Source organism: Eleutherodactylus coqui, chromosome 13, assembly GCF_035609145.1.
Source record: "Eleutherodactylus coqui strain aEleCoq1 chromosome 13, aEleCoq1.hap1, whole genome shotgun sequence".
NCBI lineage: Eukaryota > Metazoa > Chordata > Amphibia > Anura > Eleutherodactylidae > Eleutherodactylus > Eleutherodactylus coqui.
In genome coordinates, this window is record NC_089849.1 from 72,967,453 (window position 1) to 72,990,086 (window position 22,634).

General features: G+C 47.4%; 3 protein-coding genes across 3 annotated transcripts in view; 2 read left to right on the forward strand and 1 right to left on the reverse strand.

The window, feature by feature from the left end:
* Nucleotides 1-21,690, forward strand: part of CANT1 (calcium activated nucleotidase 1) — a 68,982-nt gene extending 47,292 nt beyond the window's left edge. The window contains exon 4 of the mRNA XM_066587868.1: nt 20,874-21,690. Coding sequence (XP_066443965.1) covers nt 20,874-21,244 — 371 coding nt within the window. The 3' untranslated portion in view covers nt 21,245-21,690. The remainder of the gene's footprint in view (nt 1-20,873) is intronic.
* Nucleotides 14,199-15,018, reverse strand: LOC136587701 (heat shock protein 30C-like). The gene has a single exon (XM_066586428.1). The coding sequence runs from the start codon at nt 14,869-14,871 to the stop codon at nt 14,299-14,301; it is 573 nt and encodes a 190-aa protein (XP_066442525.1). The 5' UTR covers nt 14,872-15,018; the 3' UTR covers nt 14,199-14,298.
* On the forward strand, nt 17,432-18,259 carry LOC136587646 (heat shock protein 30C-like). Its single transcript, XM_066586356.1, has one exon. The coding sequence runs from the start codon at nt 17,520-17,522 to the stop codon at nt 18,138-18,140; it is 621 nt and encodes a 206-aa protein (XP_066442453.1). The 5' UTR covers nt 17,432-17,519; the 3' UTR covers nt 18,141-18,259.
* Nucleotides 21,691-22,634: the final 944 nt, after the last annotated feature.

A 22,634-nucleotide genomic window follows, 5' to 3' on the forward strand; every position in this document is an offset into this window, starting at 1 on the left:
TACACTGGGGGCCGCTATGGGCTCTCACTATTACACTGGGGGCCGCTGTGGGGTCTCACTAATACACTGGGGGCTGCTGTGGGGTCTCACTATTACACTGGGGGCCACTGTGGGGTCTCACTAATACACTGGGAGCCACTGTGGGGTCTCACTAATACACTGGTAGCCGCTGTGGGGTCACACTAATACACTGGGGGCCGCTGTGGAGTGTCACTATAACACTGGGGGCCACTGAGGGGTCTTATTATTACACTGTGGACCGCCATGAGGTGTCAATAATTCACTGGAGGCTGCTGTGTGGTCTCACTGATACACTAGGGGCCGTAGTGCGGTCTGACTAATACACTAGGGGCCGCTGTGGGGTCTCAGTAATACACTGGGGCCACTGTGGAGTCTCATTATTAAACTAGGGGCCGCTGTGGGGTCTCAGTAATACACGAAGGCCGCTGTGGGGTCTCGATAATACACTAGGGGCCTCTGTGGGGCCTCACTATTACACTGGAGGCTGCTGTGTGGTCTCACTATTACAATGGGGGCCACTGTGGGGTCTCACTATTACACTGGGGGCGGCTCTGGGTCCTCACTAGAGATGAGCGAGCATACTCGTTAAGGCAGATACTCAAGAGAGTATCGTCCTTTTTGAGTACCTGCCTGCTCGTCAGAAAAGATTCGGGTGCCAGCGGGGGTGAGTGAGCAGCGGGGAGCGGGGGGTGGGAAGAGAGAGATTTCGCCCCTATTCCCCCACCCCCCCCCCGCTCTCCCCCGCCGCCCCCCGAATCTTTTCTGATGAGCAGAAAGGTACTCGAAAAGGACGATACTCGCTCGAGTATGCTCGCTCATCTCTAGTTCTATCTATTACGATGGGGGCCGCTGTGGGGTCTCACTAATACACTGGGGCCGCTGTGGAGTTTCACTATTCGATGTGGGCCGCTGTGGGGTCTCACTATTACACTGTGGGCTGCTGTGAGGTCTCACAAACACACTGGGAGCTGCTGTGGGGTCTCGCTGAAACACTGGGGGCCACTGCGGGGTGTCACTGATACACTGGGGGCCACTGTGGCGTGTCACTGATACACTAGGGGCCACTGTGGGGTCTCACTAATACACGTGGGGCCGCTATCGTTTCTTATTATTACACTGGTGGCCGCTGTGGGGTCTCACTAATACACTGGGGCCGCTGTGGGGTCTCGCTAATACACTGGGCCGCTGTGGAGTCTCACTAATAACCTGGGGGCCACTATGGGGTCTGACTATTACACTGGGGGCTGCTTTGGGTTCTCACTATTACACTGGGGGACCACTGTGGGGTGTCACTAATATACTCGGGGGCTGCCATGGTGTGTCCCTAATACACTGGCAGCCGCGTGCTATCACTCTTACACTATGGGCCGCCGTTGGGTGTCACTAATACACTTGGGGCCGCTGTGGTGTGTCACTAATACACTGGGGGCTGCTGTGGGATCTCACTAATACACTGGGGGCCACTGTGGGGTCCCACTAATACAATGGGGGCCGCTGTGGGGTCCCACTAATACACTGGAGGCCGCTGTGCGGTCTCACTAATACACTGGGGGCCACTCTGGAGTCTCACTATTGAACTGGGGGCTGCTGTGGGGTCTCACTAATACACTGGGGGCTGCAGTGGGGTCTCACTAATACACTAGGGGCCTCTGTGGGGCCTCACTATTACACTGGAGGCTGCTGTGGGGTCTCACTATTACAATGGGGCCACTGTGGGGTCTCACTTTTACACTGGGGGCGGCTGTGGGTCCTCACTAGAGATGAGCGAGCATACTCGTTAAGGCAGATACGTGAGAGTATCGTCGTTTTCGAGTACCTGCCTGCTCGTCAGAAAAGATTTGGGTGCCAGCGGGGGTGAGTGGTGGGTTGCGTTAGTGAGCAGCGGGGAGCGGGGGGTGGGAAGAGAGAGATTTCGCCCCTATTCCCCCCGCCGCCCCCCGAATCTTTTCTGATGAGCAGAAAGGTACTCGAAAAGGACGATACTCGCTCGAGTATGCTCGCTCATCTCTAGTTCTATCTATCACGATGGGGGCCGCTGTGGGGTCTCACTAATACACTGGGGCCGCTGTGGAGTTTCACTATTCGATGTGGGCCACTGTGGGGTCTCACTATTACACTGTGGACTGCTGTGAGGTCTCACTTACACACTGGGAGCTGCTGTGGGGTCTCACTGATACACTGGGGGCCGCTGCGGGGTGTCACTGATACACTGGGGGCCACTGTGGCGTGTCACTGATACACTGGGGGCCACTGTGGGGTCTCAGTAATACACGTGGGGCCGCTGTGGGGTCTCATTATTACAGTTGGGGGTGCTTCGGGGGCTCACTAATACACTGGGGGCCGCTGTGGTTTCTTATTATTACACTGGTGGCCGCTGTGGGGTCTAACTAATACACTGGGGCCTCTGTGGAGTCTCACTAATACCCTGGGTGCCACTATGGGGTCTAACTATTACACTGGGGGGCCACCGTGGGGTGTCACTAATATACTCAGGGGCCGCCATGGTGTGTCCCTAATACACTGGCAGCGTGGTATCACTCTTACACTATGGGCCACCGTGGGGTCTCACTATTACACTGTGGGCCGCCGTTGGGTGTCACTAATACACTTGTGGCCGCTGTGGAGTATCACTAATATACTTGGGGCCGCTGTGGGGTTTCACTTATACACTGGAGGCCGCTGTGGGTTGTCACTAATACACTGGGGGCTGCTGTGAGATCTCACTAATACACTGGGGGGGAGAGATTTCTCCCCCCCTGCCAGCACCCGAATCTTTTCTGATGAGCAGGAAGGTACTCGAAAAGGAAGATACTCGCTCGAGTATCTGCCCTTACAAGGATGAGCGCTCATCTCTAGTGAGAACCCACAGCGGCCCCCAGTGGAATAGTGAGATCCCCCAGTGTAATAGTGAGACCCCACAGCGGGCGCTGTGGAGTCTCACTATTACACTGGGGGCCCCTGTGGGGTCTCACTAATGCACTGGGGCCGCTGTGCGGTCTTACTATTACACTGGGGGCCGCTGTGGGGTCTCATATTACACTGGGGGCTGCTGTGGGGTTTCACTTTTCGATGTGGGCCGCTGTGGGGTCTCACTATTACACTGTGGACCGCTGTGAGGCCTCACTAACACCCTGGGGGCTGCTGTAGGGTTTCACTAATACATGGGGATCCGCTGTGGGGTGTAAGTATTACACTGGGGGCCACTTTGGTGTCTTACTATTACTCTGGGGGCCATTGTAGTGTCTCACTAATACATTGGGGGGTGCAGTGGGGTCTCACTAATACAACGGGGACTGCTGTGGGGTGTTACTGATACATTGGGGGCCGCTGGGGGTCTCACTAATACACTGGGGTCGCTGTGGGGTCTCAATAATACACTGGGGGCGCTGTGGGGTCTCATTATTACACTGGCGGCCGCTGTGGGGTCTTACTAATATACTGGGGTCTGCTTTGGGTACTCACTATTACACTAGGGGCCATCGTGGAGTGTCACTAATATACTGGGGGCCGCCATGGTGTGTTACTAATACGCTGCGGGCAGCCGTGTGGTATCACTTTTACACTGTGGGCCACCGTGGGTTCTCACTATTACACTGTGGGCCGCCGTGGGGTGTCACTAATTCACTTGGCGCCTCTGTGGGGTGTCACTTATACACTGGAGGCCGCTGTGGGTTGTCACTAATACGCTGGGGGCCACTGTGCGGTCTCACTATTACACTGGGGGCCACTGTGCGGTCTCACTAATTTTCTGTAGGCTGCTCTGGGGTCTCACTATTGCAATGGGGGCTGCTGTGGGGTTTCACTATTACAATGAGGGCCGCTGTGGGTTCTCACTATTACACTGTGGGCAGCTGTGGGGGTCTCACTAATACACTGGAGGCTGCTGTGGGGGTCTCACTAATGCACTGGAGGCTGCTGTGGGGTCTCACTAATACACTGGGGGTCGCTGTGGGGTGTCACTAATACACTGGGGGCTGTTGTTGGGTGTCACTATTACACTTGGGCCACTGTGGGGTGTCACTAATTCACTGGGGGCCTCTGTGGAGTGTCACTATTACACTGGGAGGCGCTGTGGTGTGTCACCAATACACTGTAGGCCGCTGTGGGGTCTTACTAATACACTGGGGGCCAATGTAGAGTCTTACTAATACACTGGGGGCTGCTGTGAGGTGTCACTAGTACACTGAAGGGCCGCAGAGGGGACTCACTAATACACTTGGGACTGCTGTGCAGTCTCACTATTACACTGAAGGCCGCTGTGGGGTCTCACTGTTACACCTGGGGCTGCTGTCCAGTGTCACTAATACACTGCGGGCCGCTGTTCGGTCTCACTAATACACTGAGAGGCAACTGTTGGGTCTTAGTATTACACTATGGGCCGCTGTGTGGTTTCACTATTACACTGGGGGCCGCTGTGGGTAGTCACTAATACATATGGGTCTGCTATTGTTTTTCACTAATGCACTGGGGGCCACTGAGGGGGTCTCAATAATACACTGGGGTCCACAGTGGGCTGTCACTTGTACATTGAGGGCCGCTGTGGGGTGTCACTATTACACTCGGGGCCGCCGTTTGGTGTCACTAATACCCTGGGGGCCTCTGTGTGGTGTCACAAAAACAATGGGGGCCGCTGTGGGGTCTCACTATTATAGTGGGGACCCCTGTGGGGTCTCACTATTACACTGGAGGCCGCTGTGGGGTCTCACTAATACACTGGGGGCCACTGTGGACTCCCACTATTACACTTGGGGCTGCTGTGAGGTCTCACTAATACAGTGGGGCCACTGTGGGGTCTCACTAATACACCGGGGGCCACTGTGGAGTCTCACTATTACAATGTGGGCCGCTGTGGGGACTCACTATTACAATAGGGGGCCGCTGTGGGGTCTCACTATTACTCTGTGGGCAGCTGTGGGGTCTCACTATTACACTGTGGGCTGTTGTGGGGTCTAACTACTACACTGGAGGCTGCTGTGGGGTCTCACTAATACACTAGGGTCGCTGTGGGGTGTCACTATTACCCTGGGGCCACTGTAGGGTCTCACTATTACACTTGGGGCCGCTGTGGGGTCTCACTGTTACAATGGGGGCCGCCGTGGGGTGTCACTAATATACTTGGGGCCACTATGGGGTGTCACTAATGCACTCGGAGCCGTTGTGTGGTGTCACCTTTAACACGGGGGGCCACTGTCGGGACTCACTAATACACCGGGGGCCACTGTGGAGTGGCACTATTACACTGGGAGGTGCTGTGGTGTGTCACCAATACACTGTAGGCCCCTGTGGGGTCTTACTAATACACTGGGGGCCAATGTAGGGTCTTACTAATACACTGAGGGCTGCTGTGGGGTTCCACTAATAAATTGAAGGGCCGCTGTGGGGTCTCACTGTTACACCTGGGGCTGCTGTCCAGTGTCACTAATACACTGCGGGCCGCTGTTCGGTCTCACTAATACACTGAGAGGCTACTGTTGGGTCTTAGTATTACACTATGGCACATTAGTCACAGAGATGGAAAAAGTCTATAGACTAAATTATTTGGCCCTTGTCACAGTTATAGACTAAAATGTATATACTTTAATGGAAAATTAAACTTAAAAACATGAATGGGCTCACACACATGCGTATCGCATGGACGAACAAAACAACCACACAAAAACACAAAGGTCGCCTCTTCCTTATCTCAGGAAACTTATGGAGGCTAGAAAAATCAGTATTGATAAAGGACTCCTAATGTTATGTCCTCTATTTTTTATTTATATCACATAGGAGGTAGGAGGAAGGCTCTATCTGCTGTAGGGCGCCTGTAAGTATAATGCCCCCCGCAGAATATTTTAGGTAGGGAACCTCTTCCTAACAAAAATTCGCCCCTCTGTGATTACAATATAGCGCTTAGCGTATGACGAGATGGTTCAGATAGGAGAAACTCCAAGAGAACTAGACCCTTATGCGCAAGAATTACGGCGCAGACCAGGGTTATTCAATTGCAGTATGCTCGACTCTGCTCAACGCGTTTCCCCACACGAATGTGGTTCATCAGGAGCACATATATTTCGAAGAGAGAATAATAAATCAGGATGATAACTGATTCTGCTTTTTGTTGTTTTTTCGTGATGAATAGATATTTTAAAATATTAGAAGAGGGTGGCTTGGGAAAGCGCAATTTATGTGCTCGATCATATATATACTGGATCACAGCATCTGATTTATTCAGGACAATTTCGAGCACTAAATCGCCATGGCGTGTCTCTATAGCCAAGTTCTTGGGAAATCCACACAATGGATAGCTATAGTGACAAATAACAGTACAGCTAGGGCTGAATGCGATTCACCACAAAAAGCCCACAAGTAGATCTTGCCCAGAACTAGGTATTGATTGCCGCAGGCAAAAGAAGCTGTTGCAGAGATAAATGCAACAGCCCCAAAAAGGCTAATAAGCCCTAGAGATTTTTTTGATGATTATTTGGTGTATTAGCTGCAGATGGTGCAGCCAATTTCAAGAGTCAGCAGCTCATGAACAGCAAATAGTTCTATCATAAAACCCAGTGAGGGTATTAGAGGAGCTATCTAATAGAGCCTGCAAATAGATGTCAGATATCTAATTCGCCAAAGTATCCCTAAAAGCACCCAAGAATAGAAAAACAAATAAATAAAAGGATAAAGCCTGTGGCTCTGATATGATCGAGCACATAAATTGCGCTTTCCCAAGCCACCCTCTTCTAATATTTTAAAATATCTATTCATCACGAAAAAACAACAAAAAGCAGAATCAGTTATCATCCTGATTTATTATTCTCTCTTCGAAATATATGTGCTCCTGATGAACCACATTCGTGTGGGGAAACGCGTTGAGCAGAGTCGAGCATACTGCAATTGAATAACCCTGGTCTGCGCCGTAATTCTTGCGCATAAGGGTCTAGTTCTCTTGGAGTTTCTCCTATTTGAACCATCTCGTCATGCGCTAAGCGCTATATTGTAATCACAGAGGGGCGAATTTTTGTTAGGAAGAGGTTCCCTACCTAAAATATTCTGCGGGGGGCATTATACTTACAGGCGCCCTACAGCAGATAGAGCCTTCCTCCTACCTCCTATGTGATATAAATAAAAAATAGAGGACATAACATTAGGAGTCCTTTATCAATACTGATTTTTCTAGCCTCCATAAGTTTCCTGAGATAAGGAAGAGGCGACCTTTGTGTTTTTGTGTGGTTGTTTTGTTCCTCCATGCGATACGCATGTGTGTGAGCCCATTCATGTTTTTAAGTTTAATTTTCCATTAAAGTATATACATTTTAGTCTATAACTGTGACAAAGTACACTATGGCACAGGTGTGAAACACAAGGCCCGCGGGACGAATCCGGCCCGCCACCTCATTTTCTGTGGCCCGCCGGCTGTGCAGTAAGTTCCCTCACTCCTCCATGCTGCTGTCAGTAGGCGATCTTCTCTCGGCTTGTTCTGTCTAGTGCAGACAGTAATAGAGGAGTGCCGATAGCAGACTGACAACAGCCGCGGAGGAGGGAAGATGACTGCAGAGAACATGATCTCTGCAGCGAGGAGAGCGACGCTGAGGAGGAGCAGCTGCTGGGTGGGATCCGTTGTGTGTGTGTCTGTGTGTGTGTATATATATATATATGCGCGTGTGTGTGTCTGTATATAATATATATATATATATATATATATATATGCGTGTGTGTGTGTCTGTGTATATATAATAATAATAATCTTTATTTGTATAGCGCCAACATATTCCGCAGCGCTTACATAGACAGGGGGAATACAGAAAGACAAAAGTACAAAAAATTACAGAACCACGGTTACATAGTAATCAATTGGTGGAAACAATAGGGGTGAGGGTCCTGCTCCAACGAGCTTACATAATACAATAGGGTGTTACAGAAGGTAAAATGGCTGGAGATGTGCACGGTATGGCGAGGTGGAGAGTGAGGGATTCTATACGCAGACAATGGTCAGATATTTGGCAGAATCGGTATGACTGCAGGAGCGGTTTATGACAGCTAGCAGGGATTGCAGTCAGTAGGTCAGGGAGCATGTTATCAGGCAGCGTATAGAGGAGTTTGTTTAGAGAATGCGGTATGCCTCCCTGAAGAGGTGCGTTTTTAGAGCACGCCTGAAGTTTTTCGAGTCCTGGATTGCCCAGGTATCCTTTGGTAGTGCGTTCCAGAGGACTGGTGCTGCTCTGGAGAAGTCTTGGAGGCGGGAGTGAGAAGTTCGAATTAGAGGGGTGTGCAGTCTAGTTTCGTTTGCCGAGCGGAGAGCCCGGGCTGGGTGATGGATTGAGATGAGGGAGGCAATATAGGGGGGCGCTGCACTGTGGAGGGCTTTGTGGATTAGGGTAGTGAGTTTAAATTGAATTCTGTATTTAACGGGCAGCCAGTGCAGTGACTGGCACAGGGCAGAGGTGTCCGAGTAGCGGCTGGACAGGAATATGAGCCTGGCTGCCACATTCAGGATGGATTGGAGAGGGTAGAGTCTGGTGCAGGGGAGGCCGATCAGCAATAATCGAGCTGAGAGTGGATGAGGGCGACAGTAAGCGTTTTCAGCGTGTCTATGGTGAGAAAAGAACGGATTCTTGCGATGTTCTTGAGGTTCAGCTGACAGGTTCGGGCCACAGATTGGATGTATGGGGTAAATGAGAGATCGGAGTCGAATATGACCCCAGGGCAGCGGGCATGTTGTCTAGGAGTTATCGTGGCGCCACACACTGAGATGGAGATGTCAGGATGAGGTCGGTTAGTGGAAGGAGGAAACACCAATAAGTCAGTTCTAGAGAGGTTTAGTTTTAGGTAGAGAGAGGACATGGTGTTAGAGACAGCGGACAGACAGTTGGTGATGTTTTGGAGTAAAGGTGCAGAGATGTCACGGGAAGAGGTGTATAGCTGGGTGTCATCAGCATACAGGTGGTATTGGAGGCCAAATCTCCTGATGGTTTGTCCAACAGGGGCTGTGTAAATAGAGAAAAGGAGGGGGCCAAGGACCGAGCCTTGCGGGACCCCAACAGCAAGGGGAAGGAGAGGTAGAACCAGCAAAGGAGACACTGAAGGAGCGGTCAGATAGGTAGGAGGAGAACCAGGAGAGAGCGGTGTCCTTTAGGCCGATGGAGCGAAGCATACTGAGGAGGAGTTTGTGGTCGACAGTGTCAAATGCTGCGGAGAGGTTGAGGAGGATCAGTAGGGAATAGTCGCCCCTCGATTTGGCTGTCAGTAGGTCGTTTGATACCCTTGTAAGGGCAGTTTCTGTCGAGTGTTGGGGTCGGAAGCCAGACTGTAGGGGGTCGAGGAGAGAGTTCTCTGATAGATAGCTTACAAGGAGGGAATAAACCAGCCGTTCTAGTAGTTTGGAGATAAAGGGGAGGTTTGAGATGGGTCGGTAATTGGCAACGTCAGTCGCGTCAAGAGTCGGCTTCTTTAGCAGTGGGGATATGATGGCGTGTTTGAAAGAAGAGGGAAAGATGCCAGAGGTCAGAGAGAGGTTGAATATAGTGGTGAGATGGGAGATGACCACTGGGGAGAGGGATCGAAGGAGGTGTGAGGGGAAAGGGTCGCTAGCGCAGGTGGTGGGGCGAGCAGAGAAGAGAAGTTTGGAGACTTCTTCCTCTGTCGCTGGTCTGAGTACAGACAGTGAGCAGGAGCTAGATGCAGTGCTGACAAGACTAGGGTCAGGGCAAGTCTGGGATTGGAAAGTTATTTCCTGACGGATGTCATCAATTTTCTTTTTGAAATAGGCAGCCAGCTCTACAGCACTGAGATCCGTATATGTATGTGTGTGTGTGTCTGTATATATGTGTGTGTATGTATATATATATATATATATATATATGTGTGTGTGTGTGTCTGTGTGTATATATATATGTGTGTGTGTGTCTGTCTGTCTGTGTATATATATATATATATATGTGTGTGTGTCTGTATATATATATATATATGTGTGTGTGTCTGTATATATATATATATATATATATATATATGTGTGTGTGTTTGTATATATATATATATATATATATATGTGTGTGTGTCTGTATATATATATGCGTGTGTGTCTATATATATATATATATATATATATATATATATATGTATATATACAGTATATATGTGTGTATGTGTGTATGTATATATATATGTATATATATATATTTATTTATATATGTGTGTGTGTCTGTGTATATATATATATGTGTGTGTGTGTGTGTGTATATATCTGTGTTTGTGTCTATATATGTGTGTGTGTGTGTCTGTACGTATATGCGCAGAATGGTGTGTGTGTGTATGCGCAGAATGGTGTGCGTGTGTATGCGCAGAATGGTGTGCGTGTGTATGCGCAGAATGCGTCTGTGCGTGTGTATGCGCAGAATGCGTCTGTGCATGTGTATGCGCAGAATGGTGTGCGTGTGTATGCGCAGAATGCTGTGCGTGTGTATGCGCAGAATGCGTCTGTGCGTGTGTATGCGCAGAATAGTGTGCGGGTGTATGTGCAGAATGGTGTGCGGGTGTATGCGCAGAATGCGTCTGTGCGTGTGTATGCGCTGAATGCGTCTGTGCGTGTGTATGCGCTGAATGCGTCTGTGCGTGTGTATGCACTGAATGTGTCTGTGTGTGTGTATGCGCTGAATGCGTCTGTGCGTGTGTATGCGCAGAATAGTGTGCGGGTTTATGCGCAGAATGGTGTGCGGGTGTATGCGCAGAATGGTGTGCGGGTGTATGCGCAGAATGGTGTGCGGGTGTATGCACAGAATGGTGTGCAGGTGTATGCGCAGAATGGTGTGCGGGTGTATGCGCAGAATGGTGTGCGGGTGTATGCGCAGAATGGTGTGTGTGTATGCGCAGAATGGTGTGCGCCACTGGCCACTATGGAGGACCTTATTACCAATCGGGCCACTGTGGGGTTTACTTTTACTCTGTTACAATTAGAATCGGCTCTTTGAAGGCAACCATAAGGCTGATGTGGCCCTCGGTAAAAATGAGTTTGACACCCCTGATCTAAAGCATAAGATTCCAATGCATTTGTTCAGATCGGCAGTTTTACGGTGCGTTAAATCGGCCAGCCATAAAATAGAACAGATATGGTGCACATTCTGCCCGCTTTTACGCACGTCCAGAAAAGATAGTACTTGTATATACGCCGCAGCCTGGCCATGTGAGCAGGCGAGAAAACAGGAGATTTAACCGTGACTTGGTTATCACTTTCTCCCGTTCATGCGATTTTCAACCGTGATGCAGCCAAAAATCACAACGCCTGTGAAAGAGGCCTTAGGCTGGCGTCACACGGGCACAGAAAAAATACACTTAGGTACACCGATGTGCATGCAAATAAAGCATTGCTTATTCCGTAAAAATGCTGCACTCCTATGCGCCCAAATGCTCATACACTCGTGTGATGCTAACTTTATGGCCCATTTACACTTCACAATTTTTGCTCAAAATTCATTCAAACGAACAAATTTGAGCAATAATCATTCAAGGATCCCTCACCATGTGTTCACAAGTCATTATCGTTAGCTTCTCGTTCCGTGTAAATGCTCCCCGCTCAGCACTTCACATAGAAGGTGAAGCGCTAAGCAAAAAGCCTGTGATCCAGCGCCACTGTCTGTCTAGTCTGTCTAAACGCTATGCACAAGCACTAACGAGCTTAGTGGTGATGTCAGCGCTTGTGCTGTCATTTAGCCGATTGTCGTCCCGTGTAAAAGCGCCATAATTGTACCTACCGATCCTCAGATGTTGCTCCTTGTTTGCTTTTTAAGTTAAGCTCTGTTAGGACAGTGATCTGTGTGCAGAGTCCGAGGAGCGGGCCCATAGCCGAGGAGTCATCAGCGTAGAGAAAAACCTTGTCACGGGACTCTAGTATCTCCTCCCCTAGGGGTAGCTCAGGACTCGATCACAGCACTGCTGGGGGAGATCACAGGGGTAGTAACTGGCGGTTACCTGTAATCTAATTGTTACTCGTGACGCCACCGTTCCGTCCTCTGCTGCGGATCTCTCAGATGTAATAAAGTAGTCCACACACAGGGTATTTTCGGAACGAGACCTGGGAATGGTCGATTCGGGTTTTTTTTACTTAAACTCTTGAAATTATATCCAAATAAACAGTCTTTGTACAGAAGCAAATTGCAGTGGTGCAGCAGGGGGGATTCTTGACGTATCTGTATAATCTACAGTCTAAGTTATCTGTAAGATTTCTCTCCCGGTAAACTCTCTCTCTCTCCTATCATACGTTCTTCTCGCTTAGCAGTGGTTTTCCATTCCTCCGAATTCATGCGGTATCGGTGCAGTACACCCATGCATTCCCATCATGTCCGGGCTTTCACTCTCTCTACAAATGGAGGTCATAGGTAGTCTCTTTGAAGTGCTAGGCCCTGGCGGGAACAGCAGACTACCTCTCTGACTCTTCCATGTCTCCTGATTCTCTCCTTCTGTTTCTCTTTCTCTCATAGACATGTGACCCTTCTTTTATAATGCACACAGGACAAAATGATACATTTCCAGACATTAACCCATTCATGGCTGCAAACATCCAAAACACATAAATTGCTTTCTACTCTCCTACAATACACATAAATTAGGCTGCCTGTCCACGGGCGAGTTTGCATTGCGTTCCCCGCGGTGATAATCCGGCCGCGGGGAATGCAGTGAAAGCTCTCCATAGCATTGCTATGGAGAACGCAGCCGCCCTGTCCACGAGCGGAGAATCATTGTGATTCGCCGCTCGCGGCTCGGCAAATCGCAGCATGTCTGTCAGATAGTCTGACTGTCGGAGATCCATCTGCCGGCTCCTGCTCCAGGGCGGCGGCTCCCACGGTTTGTACTCCACAAACAAGACATTGACACGAGACAAATATAGAACATTCTGGAGGGGCCCCACTAACTCTGGGCCACTAAATGTGACAACAAGTTAACTACACTGCCTAATGTGAAGTAGTCTGGGTCACATCCCTCTCTCATCATTGGTTCAGGTGCCTCCTCTACACCCTGAACCAACAATTAGGACTCCTTCACACAATCATATTTGCTCAGCGTATCACAAGCGCAGTTTTTGCGTGTGTAATACACAGCTATTACAACCCATTGATGTCAATGGGTTGGTTCACGTGAGCGCACTTTTTCACTCAGTATTTGATCTCGTGAAAAAATATGCAGCGTGCCCTATTTTGGCGCATATTATGCACCGTATTAGGCCATTATAGAAAATGGGCCGAGGCAAATATGCAGGAAATCTGCACATTCGTACATGGGGCCTTCTGTGCATTTTTGCACACAGTGTATTTGGACACACAAGAAGCTGCAGGAGCGGACAAAATATGCGGGCGTAAGCGATTTAAAGTTGTATAAATATGTAGCATATTTACGCGTCTGAAACGCTCTTACAGCCGTGTGAATGAGTCCTTACAATTGGGATTATCTACCCTGGGAAAAAAATGGTTACGGGGCGACCAAATAACTATGTATAAATACATAAGGGGACGATACAAGGATCTCTTCCATGATCTGTTTATACCCAGGACTGTGACGGTAACAAGATGACATCCGCTATGTCTTGAAGAAAGCAGGTTTCATCACCAACACTGAAAGGGGTTCTTTACTGTAAAAGCAGTGAGACTGTAGAACTCTCTGCCTGTGGTGATGGCAAAATCCATAGAGGAGTTTAAGAAGGACTAGATGTCTTTCTAGAGAGCTACGATATTACAGGATAGAGACATTAAATAACCAGCAGGGTTTTTGAATCGTCTGAAACTTTCAGACGTTGAATCAGGAATTATTCTGACAGCCATTATGAAGTCGTGAAGCAATTTTTCCCCCCAAATGGGCTAAATTGACTTCTGCCTCACTATTTTTTTTGCCTTCCTCTGGATAGCCAAGGTGGAGAGGGAAAACAGGCTGAGCTAGATGGACATTGTCTTCTTTCAGCCTAACATACTATGTTACCACGTGGTAGAGGTCTTGAAAATTGGACCCCAGCGATCACAAAGTTATTCCTTATCTTTTGCATATGGGATGACTTTTTAATTTGTCATAATCCCTTTAAGTAATAGCACTTTATAGTGGCAGCTTTTAACTCTGATGCTCTAAAAAAATCTATTTTTTTATCAATCCAACAATAAAGACAAAATAAAATGTTTAACTGTTTATTGGAAAAATGAAAAAAAATATGATTGCAAAATAATGCATTATAATTTACATTAAAAATTAACTGTCCACATGCATTCATGAGGAGTTCAGTTCTTTCTCTCCCTCTGGGTTGTTGCTCTGGATCTTTTGGTGGTTTTATTGTCCATCTTCTGGGCTTTGGGTAACACTGATAGAAATAGGCCTTTCTTCAGCAGCGGGCAGCGCCAGTCTGGGAGCCTGAAAGCGGAGCTGGCCATCCTTGGACAGGGAGCACAGGATGTCCTCAGGGTTGACGTCCTGCGGAAGCTCAGCTTCTCTTCTCCACTCTCTATACTCGTGGAAATAGCCGCCATTCTCTGAAGTCTTCTTCTTGTCATGTTTTCCGGAGACAATGAGTCTCCTGCCTTCTGTTTTCACTGTTAGCTCCTCAGGAGTAAAGCCTCTGACTTCCAGGGTGAGATCAAAGTTCTCCTTCCCCTCTTTGTCTGTGGTGGAAGTGTTTCTGTCAGAGTCCACAGAACTCCTGTTCAGATGGTCTCTCTGCTCCATGTCCCGGGCCAGAAGCTGGTTGACACAGTTCATTCTTCTCTCCAGGCTCTTCATCATGTGCATCATGTCATCTTCCAGCAGGTCAACCATGAGTCGTGTACCTGACCAGGGACTGAGGGCGGCCTCCCTGCAGACACACAGAGGGCTGTATGATGGCTGCAGGAGTCTCACAGGAAACATCTTGAGTTGATGTTGCTGAAGCTTCTTGTCTTGGTTGAGTTGGAGACAATGTGTCAGCGTCTGCTTTCTTGCTGCTCAGTTCTGCAGGCCATCCCAGCTCAGCTTCTTATATACTCATTGCTGTGTGTTCTGGTGTCTTCCTGACACTTCCATGTGCTCTCCGTATATGGAGTGTAAGGGAGGGGACTGGCATACAAACACTGAATCATACATGAGGGCAGAGGAGGTGCCAGCAACTTCCAGCATGGACAAGAAAAGTGAGGTGGCAGGGGGTCGAGGAGTAAAGTGACTGCTGGAGAGTTCTGCATCATTCACGCTTGTGCTCGTTATGGCACTTATGTTGTTTTAGAAGAAGTAACTGATAAAAAAATATAAATATACAAAGTGGACATCTCTAAGGCTGCCATGGGTGGATATGGGGATTTATCATCTTAAATAGGTCCTGTGAAAGACATATACTTAATGGGATAAACAAGTTAGAAACAGGAGAAAACCAACATAGTTTATGTAACTGTAATGATGCAAAAAATAATAGTCAACATCTAAATGACCAAAGTAATAATGTAGTGACGAGGCGTTCCAAACATTGTTTATATGCGTGGCTTAAAAGGCGAATAAAGAAAGTACAGACTGAAAGAGAGGAAATTACCAAAGAAAGTAAAAATAACCCAAGAAATCTTTCAATTACCTAATTAGAATCTTAAAACTGAATGTGATGTAATCGAGGAGGTGGATGAGGAAAAGGCCAATTTACTAAATTCCTTCTTCTCTACTGTATTTATGTAGGAAACCCCAATGAAGAATGACATAATTGGGGATAATATAAATTCTCCTTAAAGGGGTTGTCCCGAGGCAGCAAGTGGGTCTATACACTTCTGTATGGCCATAATAATGCACTTTGTAATGTACATTGTGCATTAATTATGAGCCATACAGAAGTTATAAAAAGTTTTTTACTTACCTGCTCCGTTGCTGGCGTCCTCGTTCCCATGGAGCCGACTAATTTTTGGCCTCCGATGGCCAAATTAGCCGCGCTTGCGCAGTCCGGGTCTTCAGCAGTCTTCTATGGAGCCGCTCGTGCCAGAGAGCGGCTCCGTGTAGCTCCGCCCCGTCACGTGCCGATTCCAGCCAATCAGGAGGCTGGAATCGGCAGTGGACCGCACAGAAGAGCTGCGGTCCACGAAGACGGAGGATCCCGGCGGCCATCTTCAGCGGTAAGTATTGAAGTCACCGGACCGCCGGGATTCAGGTAAGCGCTGTGCGGGTGGTTTTTTTAACCCCTGCATCGGGGTTGTCTTGCGCCGAACGGGGGGGGGGTTTAAAAAAAAAAAAACCCGTTTCGGCGCGGGACATCTCCTTTAAGGCTTGTTTCACATGGGTGACGCAAAATCGCCACAAGAAAATGGTGATCCATGCGATATCGCTGCGTTTTCTCCCAGTGATATTGCGATTTTGTATTGTTATAAAGTCATTTGTGGTGCTACAAAGTCGCGCAGCTTTGTAGCACTACGTTCAAGAATTTTTAGGTAAGGGCTTGAAATATAACCCCTACCTCGAAAAAAAACCCATATACATCACCTAAGAAGCGCTATTAGCTCCGCCGCATCTTCTCCCCGGTCCCCAGCAGTTGTCTTCAGGCATCTCTGCTGGTCAGGGATTAAAAAATCCCCACCTCCAGGAAGCGCTACCATTATATGGTACATTAAATAGTACTTTTTGAAAAATACAATTTGTCCCGCAAATAACTCATACAGCTATGCCGATGGATAAATACAAGGGCTAAGATTTTTTTAAAAGGCGAGAGGAAAAAACAAAAATGGAAAAACGAGGTTAACAGGACCATGTGTTTGTTTATGGTGCCGTTGGGACGTGACAGGTCCCCTTTAAAGTGTGACAACCCATTTAGGACGTTTTTCATTTTTAGATTTCGGTGTAGTGTAAGAGAATTTAGGCATTGTAAGCTTTGCTTTACCAGGAAAAAGGAGTATTCATGTGTTTAGTGTAGATGTAGGTACTGTCTTACATATCACGCCTGAACTCTTCACTGGAGGGTCGCCTTAAATATCATTAAACATATTATTCATTATGCCTTCTGTTTTCACTGTCAGCTCCTCAGAAGTACAGCTTCTGACATCCAGGGTGAGATCAAAGTTATACTTCCCCTCTTTGACTGTGTTGGAAAAGTTTGTCACAGTCCACAGAACTCCTGTTCAGATGGTCTGAAGCTGGCCAGAAGCTGGCTGACACACTGCATTCTCCTCTCCAGGCTCTGCCTTAAAGATCTGTAATGTATATCCTTCATAATAACATAAGTGCCATAACGAGCACAAGCGTGAATGATGTAGAACTCTCCAGCAGTCACTCTCCTCCTCGCCCCCCCTGCCACCTCACTTTTCTTGTCCATGCTGGAAGTTGCCGGCACCTCCTCTGCCCTCATGTATGATTCAGTGTTTGTATGCCAGTCCCCTCCCTTACACTCCATATACGGAGAGCACATGGAAGTGTCAGGAAGACACCAGAACACACAGCAATGAGTATATAAGAAGCTGAGCTGGGACGGCCTGCAGAACTGAGCAGCAAGAAAGCAGACGCTGAGACATTGTCTCCAACTCAACCAAGACAAGAAGCTTCAGCAGCATCAACTCAAGATGTTTCCTGTGAGACTCCTGCAGCCATCGTACAGCCCTCTGTGTGTCTGCAGGGAGGCCGCCCTCAGTCCCCGGTCAGGTACACGACTCATGGCTGACCTGCTGGAAGATGACATGATGCACATGATGAAGAGCATGGAGAGAAGAATGAACTGTGTCAACCAGCTTCTGGCCCGGGACATGGAGCAGAGAGACCATCTGAACAGGAGTTCTGTGGACTCTGATGGAAACACTTCCACCACAGACAAAGAGGGGAAGGAGAACTTTGATCTCACCCTAGAAGTCAAAGGCTTTACTCCTGAGGAGCTGACAGTGAAAACAGAAGGCAGGAGACTCATTGTCTCCGGAAAACATGACAAGAAGTCTTCAGAGAATGGCGGCTATTTCCACGAGTATAGAGAGTGGAGAAGAGAAGCTGAGCTCCCGCAGGACGTCAGCCCCGAGGACATCCTGTGCTCCCTGTCCAAGGATGGCCAGCTCCGCTTTCAGGCTCCTAGACTGGCGCTGCCCGCTGCTGAAGAAAGGCCTATTTCTATCAATGTTACCCAAAGCCCAGAAGATGGACAACAAAAGATCCAGAGCAACAACCCAGAGGGAGAGAAAGAACTGAACTCCTCCTGACTGACAGATTATCCTGCTTGATGTCTAATACATCTTTATATTTATGTCTGTAAAAGAAGAATTTTTATGGAAATCATCAATTTTTGTTGTTTTTCAAATAAACCGTTAAATAGATCATATTTTTGCGTGTTTTTTGTGTTAAAATTATAACACTATGTTTAATAATATTTAAAGCGACCCTCCAGTGAGGAGCTGAGGCTTGATATGTAAGTCAGTATCTACAGGGGATCTACACTAACCACATGAAAACATTTATTTCCTGGCAAGGCAAATAGCTTTACAATGACTCAATTCTCTTACACTACAACTAAACTTAAAGATCAAAAACTTATTAAAGGGGTTGTCCGACTTTAAAGGGAGCCAGTCACATCCCAACAGCACTAGAAACAAAGCTATGGCCCTGTTAGGGGATGGGACAGGGAGCCAAGTGAGGTATTTCTTTGTACTCACCTGCCCTTGGATCCAGCGGTGTCCTTCTCTGAAGATCACGCCGACACTGCAAATCTGACTCTTTTCAAAGTCCCATGCATGCTCTCATTGTGAATAGAGTCGGACTTGCAGTGCCAGCACAAACTTCAGAGGTGGACACCGCTGGATCCAAAGAGCAGGTGAGTATAAAAATACATTACCCAACTCCCTATCACATCCCCAAACATGACTGTAACTTAGTTTATGGTGATTCAGGGACATGACAGATTCCCTTTAACCCCTTCCCGCTCCAGGACATATATTTACGTCCTGGAGCGTCCGGGTATGTATGAAGAGAGGTTGTGGGGCAACCTCTCTTCATACAGAGCAAGCATCAGCTGTTTATTACAGCTGATACCCTCGAGCAATAGCTGCAATTCTGACAGTGGCATTTAAATCCCGTACAGCCCACCTGCGGTGAGGTCTGGGGAGCTGTGCAGGTGTAAAGGCAGTCGGGGGCCATCTGAAAGGCCCCAGGGCTGCCTTAGGAGACTGCCTATCAAGCCATCCCCGTGGGGTGGCTTGATAGACTGCTGTCAAATCGCAGTGTGACGTAATGCTATAGCATTATGTCATACTGCAGGAGTGATCAAAGTATCGCTGGTTGTAGTCCCCCAGGGAAAATAAGATTAATAAAGTTTTATTAATTGTAAAAAAAAAAAAAAGTAATAAAAGTTTAAATCACCCCACTTTTGCCATATCTGTAATTAAAAAATCAAAATCATAAAAAAGAAACATACATATTTTGTATCGCCGCATCCGTAAAAGTCCGATCTATCAAAGTAGCACATTATTTACAACACATGGTGAACGTCATCCGAATAAAAAAATAAAGAACGCCAGGAATGCACTTTTTCAGTTACCCTGTCTCCCAGAAAAAACGCAATAAAAAGCAATCAAAAAGTCATATGTATTCCGAAAAATGAGCTCTTGAACAACTACGTCGACGGAAAAATAAAAGGTTAATGCGCGCAGAAGATGGCGACAGAAAATTATTTTAAAAATTTAATGTCTTTGTAAAAAAAAAAAGCAGTACAGTAAAAAAAAAAAAACTATGCAAGTTTGATATCCTAGCAATTGTACTGACCCATAGAATTAAAGTTATCATCTCGTTTTTGTTGCAGTTTGTGCGCCGTAGAAACAAGACGCACTGAAAGATGGCGGAATGTAGTTTTTTTTTTATTTTACTCCACTTAGAAAGTTTTTCAGTACATTATATGGTACATTAAATGGCACCATTAAAAAATACAACTCGTTGTGCAAAAAACAAGCCCTCATACAGCGACGTCGATGGATAAATAAAGGAGTTACGATTTTTTTAAAGGGGGGAGGAAAAAACGAAAATGGAAAATAAAGGGCCACGTCATTAGGGGGTTAAAGAACATTAGCACAATGTACCTTTAGAACATTAGTACAACCATATTCATGATGTGCCGTCCTGGACAATCTTGCTTCCTGATGTAGGCCCGATAACTTGTCACATGATGATGCATCAGACCATTTTCTGAGGTTTTGCCCTTGTTGCATACATGCGTCCAGAAATATTTCTGGCTAGGGCATTGTACACTATATCACTGCTGATGTAGCGTTCATTGTCTTGCCAGATATGCATAAATGGCAGTAGCATAGTCAGCAATGTGCTTGCACAGTCCATAACAGCACATGTGCATGCACCCAACTGGTGCGTTTTTCTGGTTGGATGTCATGCATGCGCTGTTCTCCCCAGTCTGTGCAATGGTAGAAGTAGTGCTGGCATGGAAGCTAGTGCTACTCCTGATGGGCAATGACACTATATCCTGTCCACGGGCATTGCGGTATCCTGCGGTGGAGCTCCGCCGCGGGAGCCACCGCCCGTCGTCTTATATGCCCAGTCGCCTTATACACCGGAATATACGGTACTCTTTCTCTCTTCCCTAGTATTAGCTATCCCTCCTAGCTTTGTGTCATCAGCACATTTGATCAGTTTTCCATCAATTCCCTCTTCTTGATCATTTATAAAACTGTTGAACAACACTGGACCCAGGACAGAGCCTTGTGGTACCCCACTTGATACATTCTTCCACTTGGATGTGCAGCCATTTATGACCACTCTTTGGGTACGACCACTCAGCCAGTTGTGAATCCACAAAAGTTGCCCTATGTATTGGTCTCTCACTTTTTTTTTTAATGTTGCAAGATGTATTGATCTTCTATACAAAGTGATCTTTTTCACCGGTTGTCTGTGGCTTTACTACCATACAGTCTACCTTTTCATCCACATTCCAGGTTACTTGATCCACGAGTCCGCAGCTTGGAGTGACTCGCTGCACAGCTGGTTTTTCCTGCCACGCCGCGCCAGTAAGGAAAGGTACAGTGAGAAAGAAGACGAACAACGTGGTGCAAATATCCTCCTCCGAGCTTCTGCTGACTTCTCCGATATAAAACTTTCACATGTGGGGGCCCAAAATCCCACCCATGGATTCTCCTCATTTAAGTTCATCCCAGGCACAGATGACCAGATCATCGTTGCTCTGAAATCAGAAGAAAACAACGGAGAAGTGGCCACATACATCACTGTCTTTATTCTGGACGGCCGGGTCCTACTACCCGAGACGAAGATTGGGAACGTTAAATATGAAGGAATTGAGTTTATCTGATGACTTCTTCCATTAGTATTAAGAGGGTTGTTTTCTTTGGGGGTTTTTTTTCTTGCCCCATAGCAAAACTGCTCCACAGCCCTGTCCTCTGTGTGCAGTTGAGCTGCTGCAGCCAATGACAGACCTCAGTATGATGACTATGATTGGCTGCAGCAGCTTATAAGCACAGTGTTACAGGAGAGAACAAAATGCTGTTGGCGTTGGACACGAGGGGAGAGGGGCGTATAGGTGGTTTTGCTGTGAGGGAAGATAATTTAAAAAAGCTGACTCAAATAACCCCTTTAAAATTACACCTAAAAAAAAAATCATCCAAATGCCATTTTGCTATTACTGATATTTATATGATGACGGGATTGCTGGAGGTGACAGATTAATCTGATTGTGTAGAATGTATCTCTGAAATGCCAACTGAAGTCTGTCTTTTTATTAAATAATATTTTTAATAAGTGTTACTTTTTCTCCTTGGGGTGTTGGCGTCGTATATTAGCCAGTCTCTGCTTTAGTGACAAAGAAGCTAATTATGTGTATAGTTTTTATTGGACACCTGTTCCCTCTAAGGGTCCAGTTATGAGACAAATGTCGGGCAAACAATCCCCCGACACTCGTCCCTGTGTGTCCGCACTCCTGTGCTGTTGCATGGGAGTTAGTATCACTGGCTCGCTCACAGAGCGGCCAGCAAGGAGGCAGGGAGGCTGCAGGAGATTTCTCTCCTCGCTCTCCCCCACCCCCCACCCCTCTCCATTGCCTTAACATAGCGCCCGTTCAATACTGAACGATAAGTGATCTGCTCATCGTCCATAGTTTATGCTGCATGTACAATGAGCAGATCGCTCATCGTTCAGTGTAAATAGCGGCCGTTCAGTACTAAACGGCCGCTATGTTAACTCAATGGAGAGAGGTGGGGGAGCGCAAGAGAAATCTCCTGCAAGCGCGCTGCTGAGTGCTAACGATAGTAGCTCCTGTGCAGGTGCACGGGAGCTAGTATGTGCGGGGATGAGTGTCAGGTATCGTTTGCCCATGATTCGTCCTGTTTATATAAGGGCCATAAAACAGCCGTGACTGCTGTGCGGTTTGCATTTTGCTGAATGGATTCCAGCAAAAACTGATGGTTCCCGTTGACTTTAAGAACGTCCATCAGGGCTCCACTAAAATGATGTAGACTAATGTTTCCCAACCTCTTCAGCCTTGGGGGAATTTTTTATTTATTTTTTAACCATGGGGCACTGCTAACAAAGAGGGCCGTGGCTTGTCACAACACTTGATTTTACCTCCAATTCCGGGCCCCTCCATCAGCCTCTAGTTATCGCCACTGGCCACTTCCGCGTAATCTAACCAGTGCTGCGCTCACTAGCGGCCAGCAGGTGCCTGTCGAAGGAAGTGCCAAGAGCGC

Coding starts and splice junctions, on each gene's coding strand:
- LOC136587701 (XM_066586428.1), bottom strand. CDS start 14,871: ATGTTTCCTGTGAGACTCCTGCAGCCATCATACAGCCCTCTGTGTGTC.
- LOC136587646 (XM_066586356.1), top strand. CDS start 17,520: ATGTTTCCTGTGAGACTCCTGCAGCCATCGTACAGCCCTCTGTGTGTC.